General features: G+C 40.7%; 2 protein-coding genes across 7 annotated transcripts in view; one reads left to right on the top strand and one right to left on the bottom strand.

Annotated features, from left to right (window-relative positions):
- Positions 1–3,254, bottom strand: part of twin (CCR4-NOT transcription complex subunit 6-like twin) — a 264,806-nt gene extending 261,552 nt beyond the window's left edge. The window contains exon 1 of one of the 6 annotated variants that reach the window (XM_075878739.1): positions 3,236–3,254. Coding sequence is in view for 4 of the 6 variants with exons in the window: in XM_075878735.1 (XP_075734850.1) it covers positions 1,900–2,044 (145 nt within the window). In the remaining 2 variants the exon portion in view is untranslated. Of the gene's footprint in view, positions 1–1,899; positions 2,447–2,530; positions 2,687–3,235 lie in introns of those variants that run through there. The other 5 variants (XM_075878738.1, XM_075878735.1, XM_075878736.1 and 2 more) reach the window with 5 other exon arrangements.
- On the top strand, positions 2,805–21,231 carry mRpL1 (mitochondrial ribosomal protein L1). The gene is made up of 10 exons (XM_037435922.2): positions 2,805–2,884; positions 2,950–3,020; positions 3,098–3,216; positions 3,488–3,704; positions 7,461–7,553; positions 7,617–7,688; positions 7,919–8,039; positions 9,534–9,652; positions 17,546–17,633; positions 21,036–21,231. The coding sequence occupies exons 1-10, from the start codon at positions 2,845–2,847 to the stop codon at positions 21,161–21,163; spliced, it is 1,068 nt and encodes a 355-aa protein (XP_037291819.1). The 5' UTR covers positions 2,805–2,844; the 3' UTR covers positions 21,164–21,231.
- The last annotated feature ends 969 nt before the right edge of the window (positions 21,232–22,200 follow it).

The following is a 22,200-nucleotide window of genomic DNA, read 5'->3' as shown; positions in this document are numbered from 1 at the left end:
GACACATGTAGCACTAATTTAGCATTTCTAGAATTGTGAAAGTAAAAGAAATGACTAAAGATAGAAGTGAGTGCATATTAAGGCATATGTCACACTTGACACCAGCACCAACATTTATGACAGCAAAGGTATGCAGTGAGGCTCACAGTACATCTGCATCACTTTAAAGCATTGTAAAGTCAGCTTCTTAGTACTGCAATGGTCTTGTTAAAAGAGCCAGTACCAGTTGCAAATGCACAAATGGTTTCTATGCATTTGACAAAAGCTGCACAGCTTGCAAGCAAATACAGCTATGTGAAAGGACTAATGTGAGAAGTGATGTGAAAGGGAAGAGACGCTTGAAGGAAGTGCTTCGCATTAGATCTTTCTCAAATGAATGGAAGAGCATGACTGCAACTGCGGCTGGGGTCTGATATCCATTGTATATGATATTATGCCGCAGCCGTAGTCACAGCAGAAATGCACATAGCTCTGCCTCCAATCGCACCTCAATTAAATGGACCACCGCACAAGCATGCTCAACGCAAACGACGAAGTGCAAATAACGAATGCCCCCTTACTTATTGAGGCATCGACAACAGAAAAAGCACAACATATTTGGTGAAGATGCACAGGAGTTAACAGTAATCACATGCACAAGATGAAGACAGAACAGAGAATTTTCAAAAAGCCTACTGATCTAAAATGGGTGTGAATGTGTTCTTAAACATTTGTGTAATTTTCATCACACATCATGCACTACAATTAAGCAAGCTTTAATGTGTGTGACAAACACAGATATATATATATAAACACACTTTTTTTTTTTTTACTGCAAAGAACCTTTTTTCTGGACTGTTGCACGGGAGCACAAAAGCTGATGCATCAGCATTGCATTTTTTCAGGAGGGTCCCGTATGTTAACAACAGCCTATAGGCAATTATGGCAGTGCAGAGGGAGCTTTCGTTGACAAGAAGTGTACACTGAACTGGGAATATCACTTGGTTACTACTTGAAAGGTAGCACTGACAGCCAAAATCATATGAGCGTTCACAAGGCAAAGTAACATTTGAACTAGTGATACTAAGTATGCACAGGTGATGTTATGGTTATGTGCACTAAGTATGCACATAAGGCTTCAAGAAAGGGCAAAGTTCAGAACAAATGCAAAGATGAGGTACAAGGTTGCTGAACAGGTTACTTGACAATGAAGAGTAAGCGTGCTTTTTAAGAGAATACACAAACTTAAATAATGCAGGAGATAAAATCCATTTGGAGTTATGGATTAAATGAATTAGGGAACGCATATGGATTTAGATATTTAAACGTTCCACTGAATCAATATAGGCACTGAAATTATTAATGCTGTTCAATTAAAACTTAAGTATGTAGACCCAGACACAAAAGATTGAAAACGGTTGGCACACTTTATTTTTTTGCAATAAATCCCTCTGAACTAGCCAAACTTAATGAAGCCCCAAGTTTAATTAGTCCTACGTCGAGGGAATTTCCTGCGAGTTCAATATGAAATTGAGATGAAAGGGGAAAAAAGAGAAAAACGTAACCAATGCCTTAAGCGAGACAGTTATTTGATTTAGCTTTAGAACAGAGACCACTTGCACTGTGAAATGGCACAAGAGTTGAAATCAATCGGTCAACAAACGCATGGTTTAACGTTGACTCAGGTTAACAAAACGAAAATCGCGGATTCGCCGACTACATGAAAAAATAAAAACGGTGAGCGCGTTCACCACGAACACTAACCAAGCGCTCAAATTGAAAGCTTAGCATAGACACCCTGCTTATGGAGTACGAACAAAATTTAACAACCCAGCAATGGCACTGACAATGTGCACTCGCACTGCACACTACATGTTTGCTCAGCATCAATGCGTTAGAGATAAATCGTGAAAAACTCACTCCGGTATGCGCGAAACATCCTGCGAGACGATGGTGTTCGGATCCGTGGCACCGACACGAGCACCACGCGCCTCGCTCTGCTATGCAGGCGCGAACGCTTTTTTGTCTTCCTCTGTTTCTTGAATATGAGCCCGCGTGAACACATGCATATCACGTCGGTAGACGGTCAAGTTGCGCGATGAATGCGCGCTACGTCCGTGTACCACCGTCGATGGGCTCTGCGTTTTAGAGGGCCACACACCAATCCCCGCTATTTTCTACACTCTACTGCAACGCAGACGAGCATAGACGCACATGCCAGCGCTGTTTCAGACAGGCTGGCCACAAAAGATCACTGGAGATAACGCACTAACAGCAGGGCTTCCATCCGGAGCGCGGCAGCAAGACAACTGACATCTGCCGCCACGCAAACGATCACTACATGAAAAATGCACACTCTCGATAGCCACATGCGTATCACTTCAAAGGCAAGCAAGTGATGCCCCGTACCACAATACTACAACTACAAATGTGCAACATGAACGCGAAACATTTGCCTTCAGACAAACGTCTCCTTTACGCGCTCAAAAATAATCTTGAATAAGAAGCACCAGTTCAATTCGAAAACTATGCAAGGTGTAAGTTTACGCACCTTCATTTAATAACAAATGAACCGAATATCTGACCAAGAGAAGCCTGTTTCAAATTTTACTCTTTTTTTCTCTCTCAAATGAGCCTATTTGTAAAAGCAGCTACTTTCCCATCGTGGTATTCCAAAAGCCAATTCAATCACACAAAAAAAAACATAACACTTATACTTAAATAAAAGTATGTGTAATACACTCTGTAAAATTACGTAACATTGTTTATTTTCGGTTTTTTAGAAAATTTCTTTAGTATTTGTTAAAAAATTGAATTGTTAGTCTACTGCGAAATTACAATTGCCCGGTCCTACTGTTTAGAAGCATGGCGGCGTTCATAGCGTGTCGGCTGCGCCCGTGGCTAGGTATGTTGGTGGCTGTGTTTTTGCGGACGGAGGAAATTTCTGCAACGCACTCGTTTTTGTTTCAGCCCCGTCCTTGAGGACCATGGTGCGCGCTCACGTGCCTTGTATGATGCTCACCATGGAGGAAACAGCACAAGTGAGACTACTCTGTCGGAGCTCTCTGTGGAGTAATTTCGTGGAATTTGAATAACATAAGCTCTTTTTATGTCACAGGTACGACATTATGCCACTCAAAGACACCAAAAGTTAATATTAGCTGCACAGAAACGCAACAGGCAAAGGAAACTTGAAAAACCACCCGAGAAAGATAAGCTTGCTTGGATGAAGTCAAGGTAAGTGGTTCACACTCACTCAGGGCCGCTGCTGCGTGGTCCAAACTGATCCGAATCGAGTTAGACGTCAGTGAAATCGCGTTGTGTGAACCAGATCTTGACGCGCAGATTGCGATGAAGTGGCTGTGTATCAGTCCGCGGTCCGGATGAGCCCTGATCGCTATCGGAAATGCGCTTGTGACGCCGGTTTAAAATATTTAAGCTGACAGAGGTTTTGTTTCATCTATGGCTTTGGTAGGCGCAGCGTGAACGTTTGTGGTGTATTGCGCAGGAAGCTCCTCATCGGACCCCGAAGAGAGACTTACGAAGACCGGCTGAAGGAGCCACCGATTGACGACGTTTTCTTCACGGACAAGTACATGCCAAACGTGTATTCCGCTGCGGACGCGATAGCGATGCACAGAGAAACGCATCACCCGACTGTTTTGAATGATCCGGATGCACTTCTTTATGCTTTCGTTGAGCTCAGTCTAAAGACAAAGAAGAAGGTAAGATACGTTCTCCAGCACACGGTATACCATAAATGAAAGCTCAGTGGCTGTGTTAGAGGGACCCGAACAAGCTTGGGCTTTTGCAATGACTTAATGCAGCCAATTGTTAGGAAGGTGAGCACTCTGAATAAAATGTAAAAAGTGTGTGTTCTTGTTGGCGCCATCCTCAACTGTTTTAAAGGGTACTAACACACGAAAATTGTCAGTAGTCGTGTGTGTGTTTTGCATCAAATAAAAATGCAGATGTCCTCAATGCAGCAGTAACCTGCCAATCGCTGATGACATTGCTTTGATGAGTAACTCAGGGAACGAATTACAGTTCATAATTACTGAACTGGACATGGAAAGCAGAAAAATAGGTTTGAAAATTAATCTGCATAAAAATAGAGTAATGTGCGATAGTCTCAGCAGAAAACGGCATTTTGCGATAGGTAGTGACTGGTGAGACACTGAAAGTTTTAGAATATGTCTATGTAGGACAGCTAGTAACTGCGAAACCGAACCTTGATAGAGAAGTAACTAGAAGAATGAGGATGGGATAGAAAACATTCCTCAAACACACTCAAGTTATGACTAGTAGATTGCCATTATCCCTCAAGAGGAAGGTATATAACAGCTGCATCTTACCAGTACTTACCTATGAAGCAGAAACCTGGAGGCTTACAAAGAAGGGTCAGGGAACAAACTGGGGTTAAGGATTTCATAGTTGAAATCAAGAAGAAGAAATGGACGTGGGCCGGGCGCATAGTGTGTAGGCAGGATAACTGCTGTTCATTGAGGGTGAGTGACTGGATTCTAGGAGAAGGCAAACCCATAAAAGGGAGACATAAAATTAGATGGGCAGATGAGATTTAGAAATTTTCAGGTAAGACGTGGCAGCAGAAAGCACAAGACCAGGTATTAGTGGAACATGGTTGTGGCCTTTGCCATGTAATGGGCGTAGTTAGGCTTATGATGATGCGGTTTGTTAGACTTAGCGTAATGAAACAGGTTGCCTTTTAAGTGATGCTGTCTAAGACGAGACTGGCTTCCCTGCAACTGTGGCATGCTACTGAAAGTTATTTTGGTTTAATGCAACACAGACTTGGTATGTTCTATGTAACAGAGCACATGACTTGAAGCGTTGCCCCACTGGTATGGCACCTGTGCCGATTTTCTTTTATGTATGGCCTCCCTGAGTGCACTTGCAGCTACAGGCTTGTGTGTTCACTGTGAGAGCTGACCAGCCTGTATAGAGCATGTGACTTTCTCCAAAAATTTAGTCAATTGTTTTGCATTAATATGTCTACTCGCTAAAGCTTTTCATGCAAGTAATATCTGTGTCATCAAATTATTAAGCTCGTAAGTGGTGTAGTATGGCTACGTGGGGCAGGTTTGCGTACGTCTGCATTACTTAAAAAGCAGAAAAAAAAAAGTAAGTTGATGGTATAAATGAAAATAGGCCCCTATCACTGAGCAGTGTGTATCTGTCACTCAAACAAAATGCATGTGCAGATTATGCTCATATAAACATCTAGAGTGCTAATGAAAGCTACTAAAGTAAGCCCCCTAGAAGTAAATAAACTGAACCTGTATCTTTATGCCAACTCTCCAAGATGAATATCAAGCTTTGTCTATTCATTCAAATTTTTTGCTTCAGCAAAGTAAATCTGTAGCTAATAAATATTAATTCCTTTCTAGCAATGATTTTAAACCAACTGAAAGCTAGTGAAAGTTAGTAAAAGTTGTGTTTCCACAGTGGATGTCACTGGAACCCACATTATGACTAAGGACCTTGTCCTCATCAGGACAACAAGGGCATGAAGAGAATTTTCCTTGTCATAATGCTGGCTTCAGTGATACCCCTGTCCAACCACTGTTTGCCACTTTGTTGCCATGTTCCCATTGTCCTTTATTTAATTAAGCCTGTTTTTCAGTGTTTATACTTAGTATGGCTGATTATATGATAATCTGGCTAGTCTTATGATAATGAGCATGTTGCCATTGTTTGTTTCAGTGAAATCAACTGGGGGTGTGGCCTTTAGTATGTGACTTTATGTAGACTTGTCTATTGGCCCATTTTCTTTTGGAATTAAGCCGTAGTAGTCTTCATCATGAGACTTGTGTGTGCTACAACTTATTGAGTTTGCTTGTTTCTTTAGATATGTAGCCTTATATTGTAACAATTCTGCAAAGCCTTCAGTCGCTGATCCTGGCAAGAATGACTGCTCAGCAATGTCTAAGCAAATGAGAAAAGGTGAAAAGAATGAGAAATTAAACTGTTCATAACAGAATATGGACGCTTAAAAAAAATGGATAGACTTTTGTCCATGCTTACGAGTTGAAAAAATGAGTTTAAGCATTAAACTTCCCGTTGTTTAAATTTTCAGTTCAGGTCAAAGGCTGGGTATTTAAGCCAATCTTTCCAAGACATGTTTAGCTTTATGTTAGCGGAAAAGAGCTTGTGTGAGTGAATAAAGGGGTCACATAAGAATACATTGCTGTGATGTCTAGTCTAGCCGAATCGCTCATTGCCCCTTACTGTTCTGCTGTAACATACTAGCAGTCTTAGTGTGTCTCGTCACATTCTTTTGCCCAGAATAGCACTTTGTTTAGGTGACATGTGACTGTTGCCTGAAAAAAAGAATGTTCATCTTACAGAAAGTATGAACATGTTGCTTTACACTATCGCATGATATTTTGGATGCATAGCGACACAGAAATTGATCTGTAAGCTATGTTATTTATTTATTTACAAAATACTACAGACCCATTTAAGGGCCCCAGCAGGAGGGGCAGCGATCATAACATTGCACACAGGTGTAAAACAGCAAAAACAAAAAAAGATACATCATATACAAAAGATACAAAAACATAGGTCATGGTTAAATATGCTCAAGTGCCCCTATAGAGCTGGTTAACAATTGAGGTAGGCAGTTCCAGTCGTTTATGGTTCGAGGAAAGAACGAGTATTTGAAAATGTTTGTTCTGGCGAAATACGGTGTTAATGAATGAGTTTGTCGATGCCGGGTTTGTCTTGTCGTAAGCGGTTTCAGATACAAATCACGATTTACTGACAGCTTGTTGTTACTTAAAAGAAAAAGAAATTTGAGCCTGTGAATTTTACGACGTTTTTCAAGTGTGGGTATACTGTTTTCTTTCATTAGGTTTGTGGAAGAATCAGTTCTTCGGTACTTGGAGTAAATAAAACGTACCGCTTTGCGTTAGATTAGTTCGAGAGCCTCAATGTTTCTTTTTGTGTATGGGTCCCAGACGATTGAGGCATATTCCAATGAAGGGCGTATAACAGTCAAATAAGTTAGTTTTTTTACAGTAGAAGGTGCATGCTTTAGTTTGTGTCTCAAAAGACCAAGTTTACGGAAAGAGGATGCGCAAATATTAGAGATGTGCTTATTCCAGCTGAGGTCGTTTGTTAGAGTGACACCAAGGTACTTATACTCAACAACCTCTGTTTTGGCTTTTAATTTTTAGGTGGTCTGCTAGGTTTGGTGGACTTCCACAGTAATTATATGTAGTGGCTTCAATGCAGAGAAATTGCACTGGGGAATGTTTGTGAAATGTCGCTAATGTGGTAATCTGCTCAAATATATGTGAAGTAACGGCTATACTGACAAGCAGTAATGTAGCAAAAATGTTATGGCAGTACTTTTCTTTTGCAGATTTTTTATAGAATTCAGTGAGCGTTTTTTTTTTGGTATGTGTGTCTTAAGACTGACTGTCTTTTATGATATATGTTTGTTTTCATCAATGCAGACCAAGTTTAGAGAAGATTTTTCGGGGACTGTGCTCTATAATCATCCATTCTCTATCACCAAGAGAGAGAAGAGAATTATTGCCCTCTGCAAGGTATGCTATAGCTGATTGAGAAATTGGATGCTGTATTTAGACATTGCAATTCCTGTTTTGCAGAACACTGATTTGGCAACTGAGGCCCTTGCAGCAGGGGCAGAAGTGGCAGGTGGCACAGCCGTCATCAAAAGGGTAAGATCAACTGAACTTCTTGGAATCAATTAGAATATTGATTGTCCCTGAAAGGTAAAAACTCACTTGCTGTTGTATTTAATAGCAAAAGATAAGTGACCCAAATAATTTTTCAATGAGGCAGAATACGTAAGGCGAATGTGGTCACATGTAGATCTGTTTAGTTCCTGATGATGCTTTGTTTCACTGACCAGAAATCAAAACATTCCTTGAACTGAACTTATATGCAGATACTTACCGGAGAACTGGATGCAAAACTTTTCGACTATATTTTGGCACATGTGGACATTGTGCAAGATCTGCCTCAGTTGAGAGGCTTACTAAAAACAAAGTTACCAACGCTAACAAATGGTAAGTGTTTGGAAAGTGCCATGAAGCATGCCGCTGGCAAAATATATTGTGCTGCTTCGCATAGTTCATGTATGAAATAATATCAGAATAGTTTAACCTGTGGTCCAGTCAAATGAAAAGTAAAAAAAGTTTGTATGTAGATTCTTTTGGTGCACAACCGCCTGACAGCAGGTGCAACATGCTTCTTAACACAAATATATGCAGTCATAAGTTTTGCTCTCACTAAAGCTTGCCAATACAAGTACAAATAGGTGTGGGCTTTATCTGTGGTGTAAGCATGTCTTCTTTTAGTGCACCCACAGTGGTATCATTTTTGGAGATCTTGCTCCATGACTTGGTAAGAAGTGAAGGGTTTAACTGAGCTTATATAAATGAGAATAGAGAAAGTAAAGGACAGTATGTGCTGTCGTTTACGTTTTCGGTAATTGTTTGTATTAGCAAAGTTAAACCTTTCAAGATTGAACTACTAGCCTAACTTGGTGCTCTTCTGGTAAGAGGTGCCAGCTGTTGTCAACTGGTTTGTTATAATTAGTCTCTTAGCTCAATAGAATGATATTGCTATGACAATTACTACTATGGTAAACAAAAATTTAATTTTTATTTAAATATAACCCTTGGTAAATGATCAATAAGTGTTAATTTTGATGCATCTGAATGTACTTAAAAAAGAAGCCAAATAATATTTAATTTATTTTGACTTGTGTTTGAATAAAACCATTTGTAAAACCTGTAAATTCACGTGATTTTGTGTTAAGTTGTGTTTTCTGCTATTATTTTTGATGTCAGATTGTACATTAGAGCCAATGCTTCATCAGGCATTCCAGCCTTCAGTTCGCTGTTGCACCCATTTTATTAAGTTTTAATTAACTCTCTTACCAACTGGCTAATTCTAGCTACGGTTGTAGTGTGGCTTCATGTAAGCCTGTGGTGAAAGACTGTAGGAAAGTAAAATCATGCAAACTACCAAGAAATACAACCCCAGGCCCTGTTTAAATACTGCACCTTATGCAATCCAGTAAGTCATTTACTGCAAAAAAGAAAAAAGTTATGATAAAAGTAATCTTATCCTGTGCACATTCAATAATGAAGGCCAGCATTTCAAGGCATTCAGTCACAACTGGGGGTCTTCATTTTGTTGGCGTGAGTACTATTCTTATTAAGTGCGCACTGATTAGCTGAAATGGTAAATCTTACTTCTTGGTTGCAATAAAAGCTACCAGAGGCATTGAAAACTATCATAACCAAACCACATCTTCTGGCAGTTTCTAAAGCGTAGAGTATTGGAAAAGATACCTTGTTGTTGATTGCTAAGATTGTGCTGTTTGAAATGCTCTCACAATGTGATGACCATATATTGTATATATGAACCTGTCTGTATTTACTAATAGTGTCCACTTTTAATGCTTTTATCATTTTACCCTTATAGCCAAGTCTCACTAACATTTTGCGTGGATTTAGCCTCATTTATGTTTATTTTTCACTTTTGTTTTGAAGGAAAAGTCACTAATAACCTGCCTGGCTTGGTGCAAGACTACTTCAATGGTGTTGATTTCGCTTCCAAGAGTGATCAGCAAGAGCTTGACTATGGTTTTGTTGAAGTCCCTGTTGGAAAAGTAAGCAGTATGGGTGTGGGAATATCTAAAATTTCAAATATGAATGGTACAATTGTTGTGATTTGATTTGTATGTCAAATTTAATACCTCCACTCAAATTTCATCAGTCTTTCCATTATGGGTGTTTCGGTCTAACATAACAGAGTGACTGTCTTTTTTGCACTCCCAGTGCACTTGTTTTTGGTACTTCCCACTGAAGTTGAATTATGAATATTTTAATTTATGTGCAATTTTCTTAAATTGAAAAGTGGGAACGACCATGAATCGTGACGGCTTACCAGTTTGCTTTGTTAACAAATGCCATCAGCTCATAACAAAAAATGAATGAAACATTTTTTGTTAACCACTCAAAATAAAGTAACTTTATCAGTGGTAGAGCACTATTTTCATCTCGCCCTAAAGCTCATCTGAAAAGATTGCAGGTGCCTTACAATCGAAGCATTTTGATGAACAATAAACTACTTTTTTTATTTCATTACTTAAAAGTAATACAGTCTCTGTGAAGTAAAACCGTGTATTGGCAATGACATAGGAATGCTCAAAGCTATTCAAATTTGGCATCGAAAACCATGCCACCTGATGGATGTGACTTTGTTGACATGCTCTTTTCCATAATTCTTTCAGCGTGTACATATTTTTTTGTAATAAATATGACCAGATCAGTTATATTGATTTTTATTTGTATTAAATTTAAATTTTTCCATCAGGGATGTTTTTGTCGAGTAGTCGATGGTATGTTTTGAGCACTTTCGATGCATGGTTTTAAACAAAAATGTGTTTACCCACGATCAGTTTTTTGGGGTGGGGTCCAAACTTGATGTACTTTTTCTGAAAAACTATTCAACCGATTGCAATGAAGTTTTCTCAAATTATCTTTGAATCACTTCCAAATAGTCTCAACTTAATGCTTTAAGAAAGTCTACAAGGTATATATAATGAAGAAAAAAAGATTAAGTGAAAAGTCACTCGCCTGAAGATTGGGGGCATTATTTTTGTCTTGCCGCATAAATGTAGAGACCTGTTCTTTAGCTGCCCCGCCGCAGTGGTCTAGTAACTAAGGTACTCGGCTGCACGTCGCGGGATCGAATTCCGGCTGCGGCGGCTGCATTTCCGATGGAGGCAGAAATGCTGTAGGCCCATGTACTTTGATTTGGGTGCACGTTAAAGAACCCCAGGTGGTCGAAATATCTGGAGCATTCCACTACGACGTTTCTCATAATCATATGGTGATTTTGGGACGTTAAACCCAACCCGTTATCAATCAATCTGTTATTTATCTAAGGATCAACTGTTACTACTATGTGTAATCAGCATGCCAATGTTGACGGTCTTCCTGTTTTTTGTTTTTAAGAAAAGGTACATTAAAATATACACCCCAGCCTAAAATTTAGGACTCAAATATAAAAAGTAATATAGGCCACAGGGTTGAAAAAAAATTGAAGAATACAAGCTTTCTCATTGAACACATGCAACTTTATGTGTTTACTCTACCATACTCCCTTCATCAAGGGGCACATTGAAGAGCTCAGGTGGGCATGAGGCTGCCAAATGAGAAGCATTTTGAGTCATTGCATATTAATCAGTTTGTGGTTATCACCGCAGGGGCGTCTGTGTAAATAGGCATTTGGTGCGTAGCGACACCACGGACCCTAGCTAACGGGAGTTTCGACTCCCTCCCATGCCTAGCCGTGCGTGGCTTTGCCGTGTCTGGGGAAAAGGGAATCCTGGGGGTTGAGCTGACGCCGGGTGATTGGAACTTTAAGGCAGAGGCAACACACAGCTTTGGAGGCAGAGGCAACACACACCTTTGGCCCTGGCTTCACGTAGATGGCACCCCTGGACTGACCCACCCACGGGAAATCAGCAGTCGCCTTTTCCTGTCTCTCTCTTTCCTCACCTTCGTCTTTTTCTCACACTTTTTATCTGTCCTGTCATCTTCTTTCTTCCATTTACTTCCAACTTTCCTGGCGGCGAGGGTTAACCTTGTGTAGGTATCCAACCTTGGATAAATACATTGGGTTATAGCGGCGATGCATGGCTGGTGTCTCCAAGTGTTTCTGAATTAACCTTGCAGCGTCCCCTTGTTGGGCTCGGTGGGGGTAACCACTACGCCCCCGAAATAAATACTCTCCGTATGGCGAATGCTTTTCCCCCCTTTCCTGATCGCTCCCTCAAAAGGTGGCGCACTGAAGAAGCAATCACCCTAACCAAACCAAAGCAGAGCTTCCCAAAGTATCATGTCATTCATAGTCAAAACGAAAGAAAAAAAGTCCGAGTGATTTCACCGTTCTTAGTGCCAAAAACTCTTACGGAACAAATTGGCCCAGGGTACAAAATCACAAAGATGGGAAGTGGCGACGTCCTATTGGAGGTTCGAGACAAAACACAATACGACAAACTATCCAGAATTGTATCATTTGGGGACACTCCTGTTTCAGTGGGCCCACACAGGTCTATGAACACTGTCCATGGAGTAATTTCTGATGATGACCTTATTGATCTGAGCGAAAGCCAAATGTTAGAAGGATGGCAAAATGAAAACGTTGTGAAGGTACAGAGAATAATGATCAGGCGTGACAAGAAACAGGCCCCTACAAAACACCCAATAATCACTTTTGGAACAAGCGGCCTACCAGAATCAATAGAAACTGGCTATTGCAAGTTACGTGTAAGACCCTACATCCCCAATCCTCGTCGATGTTTCAAGTGTCAATGTTTCGGGCATGGATCGCAGAGCTGCAAAGGGTGCGCCACATGCGCCAAGTGTGCATCCATGCGACACATATCCGACGACTGCACCTCAGAAGCAACTCATTGTTCGAACTGCGAAGGATATCACCCTTCCTATTCACGATCATGCCCCACATGGAAAAAAGAAAAACAAATAGTAGAACTCAAGGTCCAGTTCATTCTGTCATTCCAAGAGGCACGTAAGCGTTTCGCACTTCACAACCCCTCTTATCCCTCCTACGCAGATGTGACGTGCCGGGGCGCTGCACCACACCCTTCTGCACCCGCGATCGTCACATAGAGGGTTGCCGCGGTCGTGCCATCAGCGCCCCCGGCTGGAGCAGCCTGTACTGCCCCGCCACCTGACAAACAGGGCCGGCAAACCCCCGTGCCTGCTGAACCTCAAACCACTGCAAGCGCAGTTAGGTCCGAAAGTTCTGTGATCATGCCTGCCGAGCAGGCATCATCCACCACCTCACAAGAGGTGATAAATACAAGTCCCACTCCTCCAGCGCCTCAGACACCGAAGAATAAACGCAACTTCTTGGAGCGTGCCAAAAACGAAAAACCTCGAATCACAGGGCCCCCAAAAGGCCCTGTAACCTAACGCAACACTTTTGTACACACAGCACCACACAACATTAAAATGACACAAATACTACAGTGGAACGTCAAAGGACTGCTGAGAAACCTCGACGATATTCAGGAACTTTTACCCAGACATACAGCTAAGGTGCTGTGCGTACAAGAGACACACCTGAAACCTAAACGCACCAGCTTTTTGCGTCATTACGTTATATTTCGGAAGGATCAGAATGATGCCATTGTGCCATCCGGTGGTGTTGCCATTATAGTCAATCAAGGGATTGCATGCACACACCTACCACTACAAACATCCCTTGAGGCGGTGGCTGTTCGAGCAGTTCTTTTGAATAAGCTCGTCACCATCTGCTCTCTCTACATACCTCCACAACACCGTCTTGAAAAGCATGAATTCGAGTCCCTCATAGGCGAACTTCCGGAACCTTATATTCTCCTTGGATTTTCAATGATTTCAAGCAATCTATGGGGTGACTCTCGCTGCGACGCTCGAGGTCGCCTGATTGAACAGTTCCTTTTTTCTTTCAGTACGTGCCTGCTGAATCGAAAAGAGCCAACATATTACAACATCGCTAACAATACGTACTCAACAATAGACCTCAGCATAACATCCTCATGACTCCTGCCTCTACTTAAATGGGAAGTCGTTAATAATCCATAGGGTAGTGACCATTTTCCTATCGTTATCAGCACATCAATAACCAATACATGTTCTGCACAAGTTCCCAAATGGCTCACCAACAAAGCCGATTGGGAAAAGTTTCAAAAAATGACTCTATTACCTTGGACTGACATGGTGGTGTTGAGCATAAAGGATGCTGTGTGCTACTTTACAGCTTTCTTGGTTGATGTAGCAACAAAATGTATTCCCCAAACATGTGGACCGTCAAGCAAACGACGAGTCCCATGGTGGAATAATGAGTGCTGTGATGCTCGAAAAAAACAAAATAAGGCATGGAAGTTGCTTAGAGACTCGCCCACAGCCGAGAATCTTGTAAGCTTTAAGACAAGCAAGGAGGACGCACCGACAGGTGAGAAGGGAAAGTTGGCATAAATTTTTATGAAACATTAACTAATACACAGATGAGTCGAGAGTCCGGAACATGGTTGGTAAGGTGGCAGGACGAAAAGCACATTCACTTCCTCTAGTGAACACACAAGGGAAGAGCTTGGAAGACCAGGCAAACACTCTTGGAGCGCACTTCGAACAGGTCTCCAGCTCATCACACTATAGTGAAGTGTTCCAAAGATACAAAACCACAATAGAAAAACAGAGATTAGAGTGCAAACCCACAACACATGAGGCATACAATGAACCTTTCTGTTTGGCTGAACTACAAGCCTCACTTACCTGCTGCAATAAATCTACCCAAGGCCCGTACCGTGTGGCATATGAAATGTTAAAACACCTGCCCACTTAAACCCAAAAAGCTCTCCTCTCCTTGTATAATGCGATATGGTCTTTCGGCGAGCTACCCTCAGCCTGGAAGGAAGCTATCGTTATCGGCCTCAGTTTCCAGCTACAGGCCAATAGCCTTACCCAGCTGTCTTTGCAAGGTCTTCGAAAAAATGATTAACAGGCACCTGATGCACTTCCTTGAAATTAATGGCCTACTTGACCCATACCAGTGTGGGTTTCGAGAGGCTTGGTCCACCACTGACCACCTTGTCCGTATCGAGGCACAAATTCGCGACGCTTTTGTTCATAAGCAATTTTTTCTTTCTGTGTTCCTCGATATGGAAAAGGCATATGACACTACATGGCGCTTTGGCATACTGCAAGACCTGTCACATTTAGGTGTGGGGGGTAGAATGCTGTCAATCATCGAAAGCTACTTGTCCAACCGAACATTCTGTGTCAGAGTTGGCACTGTCTTATCTCGAATGTTTGTTCAAGAAACAGGAGTGCCACAAGGAGGTGTATTGAGCTGCACACTTTTCATAGTTAAAATGAATTCCTTGCACCTGTCTCTCCCACGTAATATTTTTTATTGCATATATGTCGATGATGTCTGCACGAAAAAAGAAAAAAACATGAAGTCTGCACTTCATGTTTTTTTGGTGAACTGATGTCTAAAATGCCAGCTTTGAACTTATTTTCGGTGTTTTTTATTGTGTGTAGAATAATGTGTGCTTTCTGTGTGTTTATACTTAAGTACACTGCTTTCTGTATGCCATCACTGCATGCTGAACTCTAATCGGCTGGGAAGCCTAGTCAAGCTCGCAACAGCTTTTTCTTCCCATGCCCTCTACTTCCTGATGTGGAAAATAAATGATTGATTGATTGATTGATTGATTGATGTACAGATTGGTTTCAAATCGTGCAACATCTCAGTGTGCCAACGTCAGGTTCAACTCGGGTTGAACAAGGTATCTCAATGGGCAGATGAGAATGGTTTTATACTCAACGTGCAAAAGAGCACTTGTGTCTTGTTCAGCCGAAAAAGAGGCCTCCATCCTGACCCCGACATTGACCTGCATGGTCAACATCTGTCAGTGAAGACCGAGTACAAGTTTCTTGGTCTCATATTAGACACTAAACTAACCTTCATCCCACCCATCAAGTACTTAAAAGACAGGTGCTTAAAAACAATGAACATTTTGAAAGTGTTGTCACGCACTACATGGGGTAGTAACACGAAATGTATAATGAATTTATATAAAAGCCTCGTATGCACACGCCTAGATTACGGTGCTATAATCTATCTGTTGGCAACACCATCAGCCTTGAAGATTCTCGACCCTGTCCACCATCTAGGCATTCGCCTCTCTACGGGTTTTTTTCGAATTAGCCCTGTGGAGAGCCTGTACGTGGATTCCAATTAATGGTCGCTCCACCTACAAAGATGTTTCCTGTCTTTTTGTACTTTTTGAAGGTGAAGGCAGACAAGAAACACCCTTCCCATTTCACAATTAATGATTTGTCCTGTTTTGGCTTGTTCGAGTACCGTCCTTCGTTTAGGCAGCCCTACGCACTCCGTGTAAGGGGCCTGGCCGAAGAAACAGGTGTGCCTCTTCTTGAACACAGTTTGATGGTGCCTGCAACATATCTGCCACCGTGGCAGCGGCAGTTTATAGACTGTGATGTCTCTTTTGTTGAAGTCACAAAGCACGCACCACTTGCACACATACATACATACTTCCTAGAACTACAACATAAATACACATGCCCTGAGTTCTTTACCGATGCGTCGAAGTCCAACACTTCTGTGTCATATGCAGCGGTAGGCCAATCCTTTTCCGAGGCTGGCGTTCTTCATCCTGATGCAAGCATTTTCACAGGAGAAGCTTACGCAATACTGGCAGTCGTAAAACACATCAGGCAGATAAAATTACAAAAGGCGGTAATATACACAGATATCCTAAGCGTGGTCAATGCCCTGAAAACTTCTAAAAAAACACAAGAACCCCGTGCTGGTGTCACTTTCTTCGATTCTATGCACACTGTACACATCAAAACAGCATGTCGTTGTCTGCTGGGTTCCAGGGCACCGTGAGATATAAGGGAACGTTTTGGCCGACAAGCTGGCTGCTTCCCCCAACGACACTACTTCCAATGCATCAATACCAATCCCTGCACTTGACTTAAAACCTTTTCTAAAACGAAAGCTCAGGGGGTATTCGCAGAGCACATGGGATAAACACACAGATAATAAACTTCATGCTATTAAGCTGCAACTAGGTTATTGGCCGCCGCTATCAAAATCACGACACACAGAAGTAACACTAACAAGGCTTAGAGCAGGACATACACACTTTACACATTCATTTCTTCTATCTGCCGGCAATCCACCATATTGTGAGAGATGTGGAGAACCACTTACGGCTCTCCACATTCTCGTCCAGTGCAATGAGCTAGATGCTCTAAGAAAAAAGCACTTTTTACTGCCCTACCGGCAGCAGCTCCCACTACACCCTGGGATGCTTATCGGCAGGGATCCGCTTTTTAAACTGCAATCACTTTTCACGTTTTTAAAAGATGAAAGATGTTCATAGCTTTCACCTCATATTTCGAGGTTCTCCGTAGTACGACCTCTGTACCGTGGTCGTGGCTGCGGTGACTACATCTCTATCATGGTTTTATTATTATGTCATTTTGCCATTCACTTCCAGTACACATATCTCGCGTCATTGTCATGATTTTTTTACTTTCATGTTTTTACCCACGTTAGCGCGAGGACTTTTAAGGGCCCTTTACAGCCACGCATCATATCATTGTTCACATATCTAGTCTTTCGAAATGGCGCCTTTGCGCCATTAAAAAACCACTCATCATCATCATCAGTTCGTGGTTATGGTGAATCCAAAAAGAGAAAGAAATGCTATGGTGTTACGCTGAAATAAAAGAAAAACCTTGCAAAAAGTGATATGTCTGACAATGTGTTTTTGTAACAAAGCAAATTTTCATTTATTAGTTTTAAGCAATAGGCTGAAATGCAGTAAGAATGTTGATCAGATAAGGATATGATATTGTGAACATAGCAACACATTTGTCATTTTTTATGCTAACAGTTTAAAGAGTCTGTAAATATGTGGTTCTCTGTCTTGATTTTTTTCAATCAGCTCAGCATGCCAACTGAACATCTTGTTGACAATATCAAAACTCTCCTTGTTTGTATTGATGAATTCAAGCCAAAAACAACTGATCCAGGTAATAATCTTGTCTTTCAACACTCTCCGATGCATGAGCCTTTCCAACATGTGTGTTTGTATGACAGTGCATTAGTAGACTGGGGTAGAAAGAGAGGAAGACTACAGCTTAAGGGATCGTGCACATGCACACATATAGTATATATACATCTCTTGAGAGAATATGCAGGTGAAACAGATTTAAAAAGGATAATATGTTTGCTTATATTTTGGCCATAACGTTAGTAATAAAATTATCCAGTTCATATTTCTCTATACATGTTTGTGTTTTTGAGTAGAGCAGTTTGTTGTTAATTCATTGGGACCTTGTTGAAAGAGAGCATTAATGCAGAAGTGCTCAAACTTGCTAAAAGTGGGTCTTTTTTCAATGTCTGTCCAAGCTTAAGTGATAACACTGTGTGGCAACGGTATGGTCACACGGCAGCAGCCATACACCCTTTCCCATCTTTTCGGTGAAATCTTATTGCGTTGTGTGTGGTAAACAGAAGTAGTGCAATGGTGCGTGACCGAGCCATAGTGGCTGCACAATCGCAGAAACAAAGTTGGTTGTTGCTTGTCCTTCAGGGATGCACTACTCGCTGCTTCTCTGTGTTGATTTTAGCAGAGCTCGCGTCCCGCACACCAAGTGTTTTCAAGAAATTCACTTTTTTTTTTAAACTCTAGTAACCATTTAGTGAGGCATCACCGAGAGTACACCAGCCGGGAGCAAGCATTAGGAATCCAGCACACATCATGTCCCACATTTCTAGGCACGGAATCTTAGTTTTCTAGAATAGGGATGCATGTTGCTTGTTTTGTAGTTATTTACATGTTGCGAGATAGCTGTGGCAAAATCTAGGTCACACATGTGGATGCATATAGATGTGCTAAGCACTATACAGACGAGTGTTTAAGAAATTGAGCGTTAAAATTTTTGGAAAATAAGGAGTGTGTGTGTATGCATGCATATGCATGTGTTTATTTATTTTTTATTTGGATTCTCAAATTTTTCTGGAAGCACCAACAACCTGACTTAATGAGTGAGGTTTGGGAGCAGACTAGTTGATATTCCCATCAACAGAGTAGGGGTGCTGTAGCAGAGCGACACCTTTTCCAATGCCAGTGCTGTTTGTTCTTTCTGTGCTTGCTCATTGGCCAGCCACACGATGAGCAAGTGTGAGAAGCATAGCATCAAAAAAGGCATCACTCTGCAATAGCAACAAGAGAGGGAACACTTCACGTCGGTCCCTTGTCCCTTTGTTGCTGCGACGTTCTAACGTGGAAAACCTTTGCAGAAGCTCCTTTTAGTTGACTCCTTTTAGTTGGCTCTTAGTTTCGACACAAAGCTTTATGCTGTCGCATTCCAAAAAAAACAGGCAGTGTTTGGTATTGTAGAATAGTAATTGCGTGGTGTTAGGCTCTACAAATATGTTTACTCACTATGTTTCATATCAGAGAGAGAATTTTAACTCTTAAATGCACACCAAATATGAATGTTAGGATGTGTCCGTGAATTGTGCTTCACAAATGATAAAAAGCTTGTTTTGTTTTTTTTGGTGAAGTTGAACTGAAGAAACATAAGGATGAAATCTAGGTCATGCTGAAATTCAACAAACTGGTTCACCAAGATGTCTTCAAACTTAAACCAAAGGCTAGTGTGGCGTCGAAATGGCCACAATACAAGAGACAGAATTTTATTTTGTGACACTGCATTTATGCAACAGTTCTGAAGTTTAAACAGATGTCCACTATAGCAATTAAGCAATGAATTCTTCAGTTAATATTTGCAATTCTTGTTCCACAATTTATATAATTTTTAATAAGATATTTCCACTGTTAACTTCTTCCGAGCATGTTGCACAAGAGTTTCTAAATTAGGACTGCTGCTTTTACAGCTTTTCGTGTGCCTAAGGATATCCATGTTTTTTACCTGTATTGTATGTGAAAAATTGTACACAAGTGACCATAGTGTATCTTTGGCCTTTAAAAAAACAAAAAAAAAACACTTTCACTGAAGCGCGGAGTGCCCAAGTCTCCCCTTTCAAACAACGTGAAGAGTGCAGGTTTTGTGGTAGTAGACAAGAATTGCAAAAGCTACTAAAATTTCCTAATAAATAATAAAGGGGTGGTGGCGACTATTACAGAGTGTCCATCTTGCATAAGTGGAACATTCGAAAACCTGTCCCTGCACGCTCACTCATCTGCTGTTATTTGTCATTGCTTTTGTACGATAAAAAAACGCTAGCCATCATTCATAGCCATATTTGTAAGTCGCTTTCTTATGTCTGGACCCTTTGTTCTATTTCTGCTCGAGTCGTGAACCAGCCATGTCAGATGCATACATTCGTGAAATGAATCGGACATTTATGTTGCATATCTTTAGTGGTCATCGCGTGAGATAGTTTTCAGTACAAGTTAGTAGTTCTGCAAACAGATAAATGCAGGGTGTGTGAGTTATTTCAGGATATAGCTTCTAGTCAGTCATCATTTTTATTATCTAGCACTTCATTTTCCCTAACTTCATCTTCACTGAATCCTGTAGCACGTGTAGCAGCTTCTGTCTTGACACAGAAGATAGAGCCAGATATTTACCTCATACACTGACCAGAGCAACTTCAGTTGTGACAAAGGTTCATGGCCAATTAATTATTATTTATGACTAAAGGAAACAAGTGCTACCAGCAGCTGTTTTTCACGTAGTTGAGTTCTTCCAGCATGTTGAAGCCATTGCGAGTATGTGCCCATGATCCCCCCCTGATGCTGCTTAACTTACCAGTCCTAATTAAGCCTGCAGCTTGCATTAGACATGTACAGTACTGGAATGAACCTTGCACATATGAACTTCTAAAATTTTAATCACAACAATAGCATATTTATTTTGTGTACCCCCTGAATGCACGGTAAACCCGGCCTGATTAGCCCCTCTAGAATAGTTAGAAATGTAAGCCTCCCATTTAGAACATTGTTTTCATGCTTTGTGAGTGCACTTTGGCAATCATTGTTTAGTTTTTCTGTGAATACACCTTAGCATACAACTGTAAGAGCATTATGAGCTGTAGGATCAGCTACAAGAATACGGCTGGCTTTGTAGTTTGCATGATCTATAGGCACTGTCATGGCTGAGTGGATACAATAAACAGCATCTTCTGCATCAAGTACACTCAAACCTCATTGTAACAAAGTTGCATCTTACACAAAAATAAGTTTATATCCGAAAATTTGTTATAATGGTATATTTCTAACACTGTATGCATTGCAAGACTATTTTTCATTTATTTCATTATAACTAGTAATTTGTTATATCTGTGTTTGTTATATTGAGGTTTGAGTGTGTTAATTACTTTATGTGTTTTCCTGTATATGTAACCTTATTAGAAAGCATTGTCCAAATAGTGACTAAAGTTCTGAACCTCATTTATTTTAGGTACATTCATCACAAAGGTTGAACTGAAGTGTCCTCCAACTACTGAGAAGTTCGTTGTTGCATGCAGCGAATTTTTGGATCATTATGCAGAGGAAGAAGAAGATGTCGAAGTCCAAGTGGAGCAATAGACACATCAATCTCAAGCAAGACATCACCTATTGTAGCAATATATCATAAAAGATATTAATACAAGACATTTACAGCGGTTAATTTTTGCTGAATTCAGAAGAAGCAGTTTTATAGAATTCCATAGTGAAGCAATTCTTTAATGTTAAAAGATTCAAGTTATGCCAGTAAACCAGTACACGTGTATTTGTTATGCCAAATGGATTATCCATATAATCACAACAAAATCATTTGTCACTTGAACCAGACAATATTTTTCATACTGAATATTGAGGCCAGATTCAAGGTCGTTGTCTAGAAAATAGTTATTGATGCTTTTTTTTACTAGTTTAAGTAATACTCTTTGAGAACTAATGAACTAAATTTAATTGTGAATCTGAAATTTCCATCACAACACTTCTATTAGCACAGCCTGTAGCCAGCAAAGGATGCAAATGACTTTTGCCAACTGCCAGGTCAAGTCTAATTCAATACCGAAATGTTGATGTTGAGATGCTTTCAAAATATCTCTCCACCTTCTAGTAACAATCTCGCTCAAGCTCTCATCAATGCCAGGTCAAACCAAGGTCAAGTCCTCAAATTAAATTTTAGCAAAGTTAGTCTTGTATGAAATGTTAAATTTAGTTTCCTGTGCCTAAAGTAGGTAAAAATGTTTCACAATTCTGATAAGCGAGGCTCAAAGAAGATACAGCAAGTCTTATGCAACACTGAATGACAGAGTGTAGTAGTAGGTCTTGGCTATGAAATATACTGTCATTGAGCTTAATTTCTTTGGTAAAAGCTTACCCATTGGTCCAGGAATAGCATATTGTACCCAAATAAAGCTTTGGCTTCATGAAATAAGCTAATAGTACATACTGATAAAAAATTATTCACTGCACTTTTGAATTTCTAGCATGTTCCAGTCTTGCTGCAGTATTACTCGGCGAGGTTATGTTGAGGCGAGGCGAGGGAAGAACCTCTTAAGGTCCCATTTTATAAGTTGTTACTCTTGAATGCTACTTGTCCAACCTTTCATTGTACATTAGAGTTCCATCAA

This window comes from Rhipicephalus microplus, chromosome X, assembly GCF_043290135.1.
Source record: "Rhipicephalus microplus isolate Deutch F79 chromosome X, USDA_Rmic, whole genome shotgun sequence".
Classification (NCBI taxonomy): Eukaryota; Metazoa; Arthropoda; class Arachnida; order Ixodida; family Ixodidae; genus Rhipicephalus; species Rhipicephalus microplus.
The sequence above is the reverse complement of the archived record's forward strand: the minus strand, read 5'-3'. Positions and strand labels throughout refer to the sequence as shown.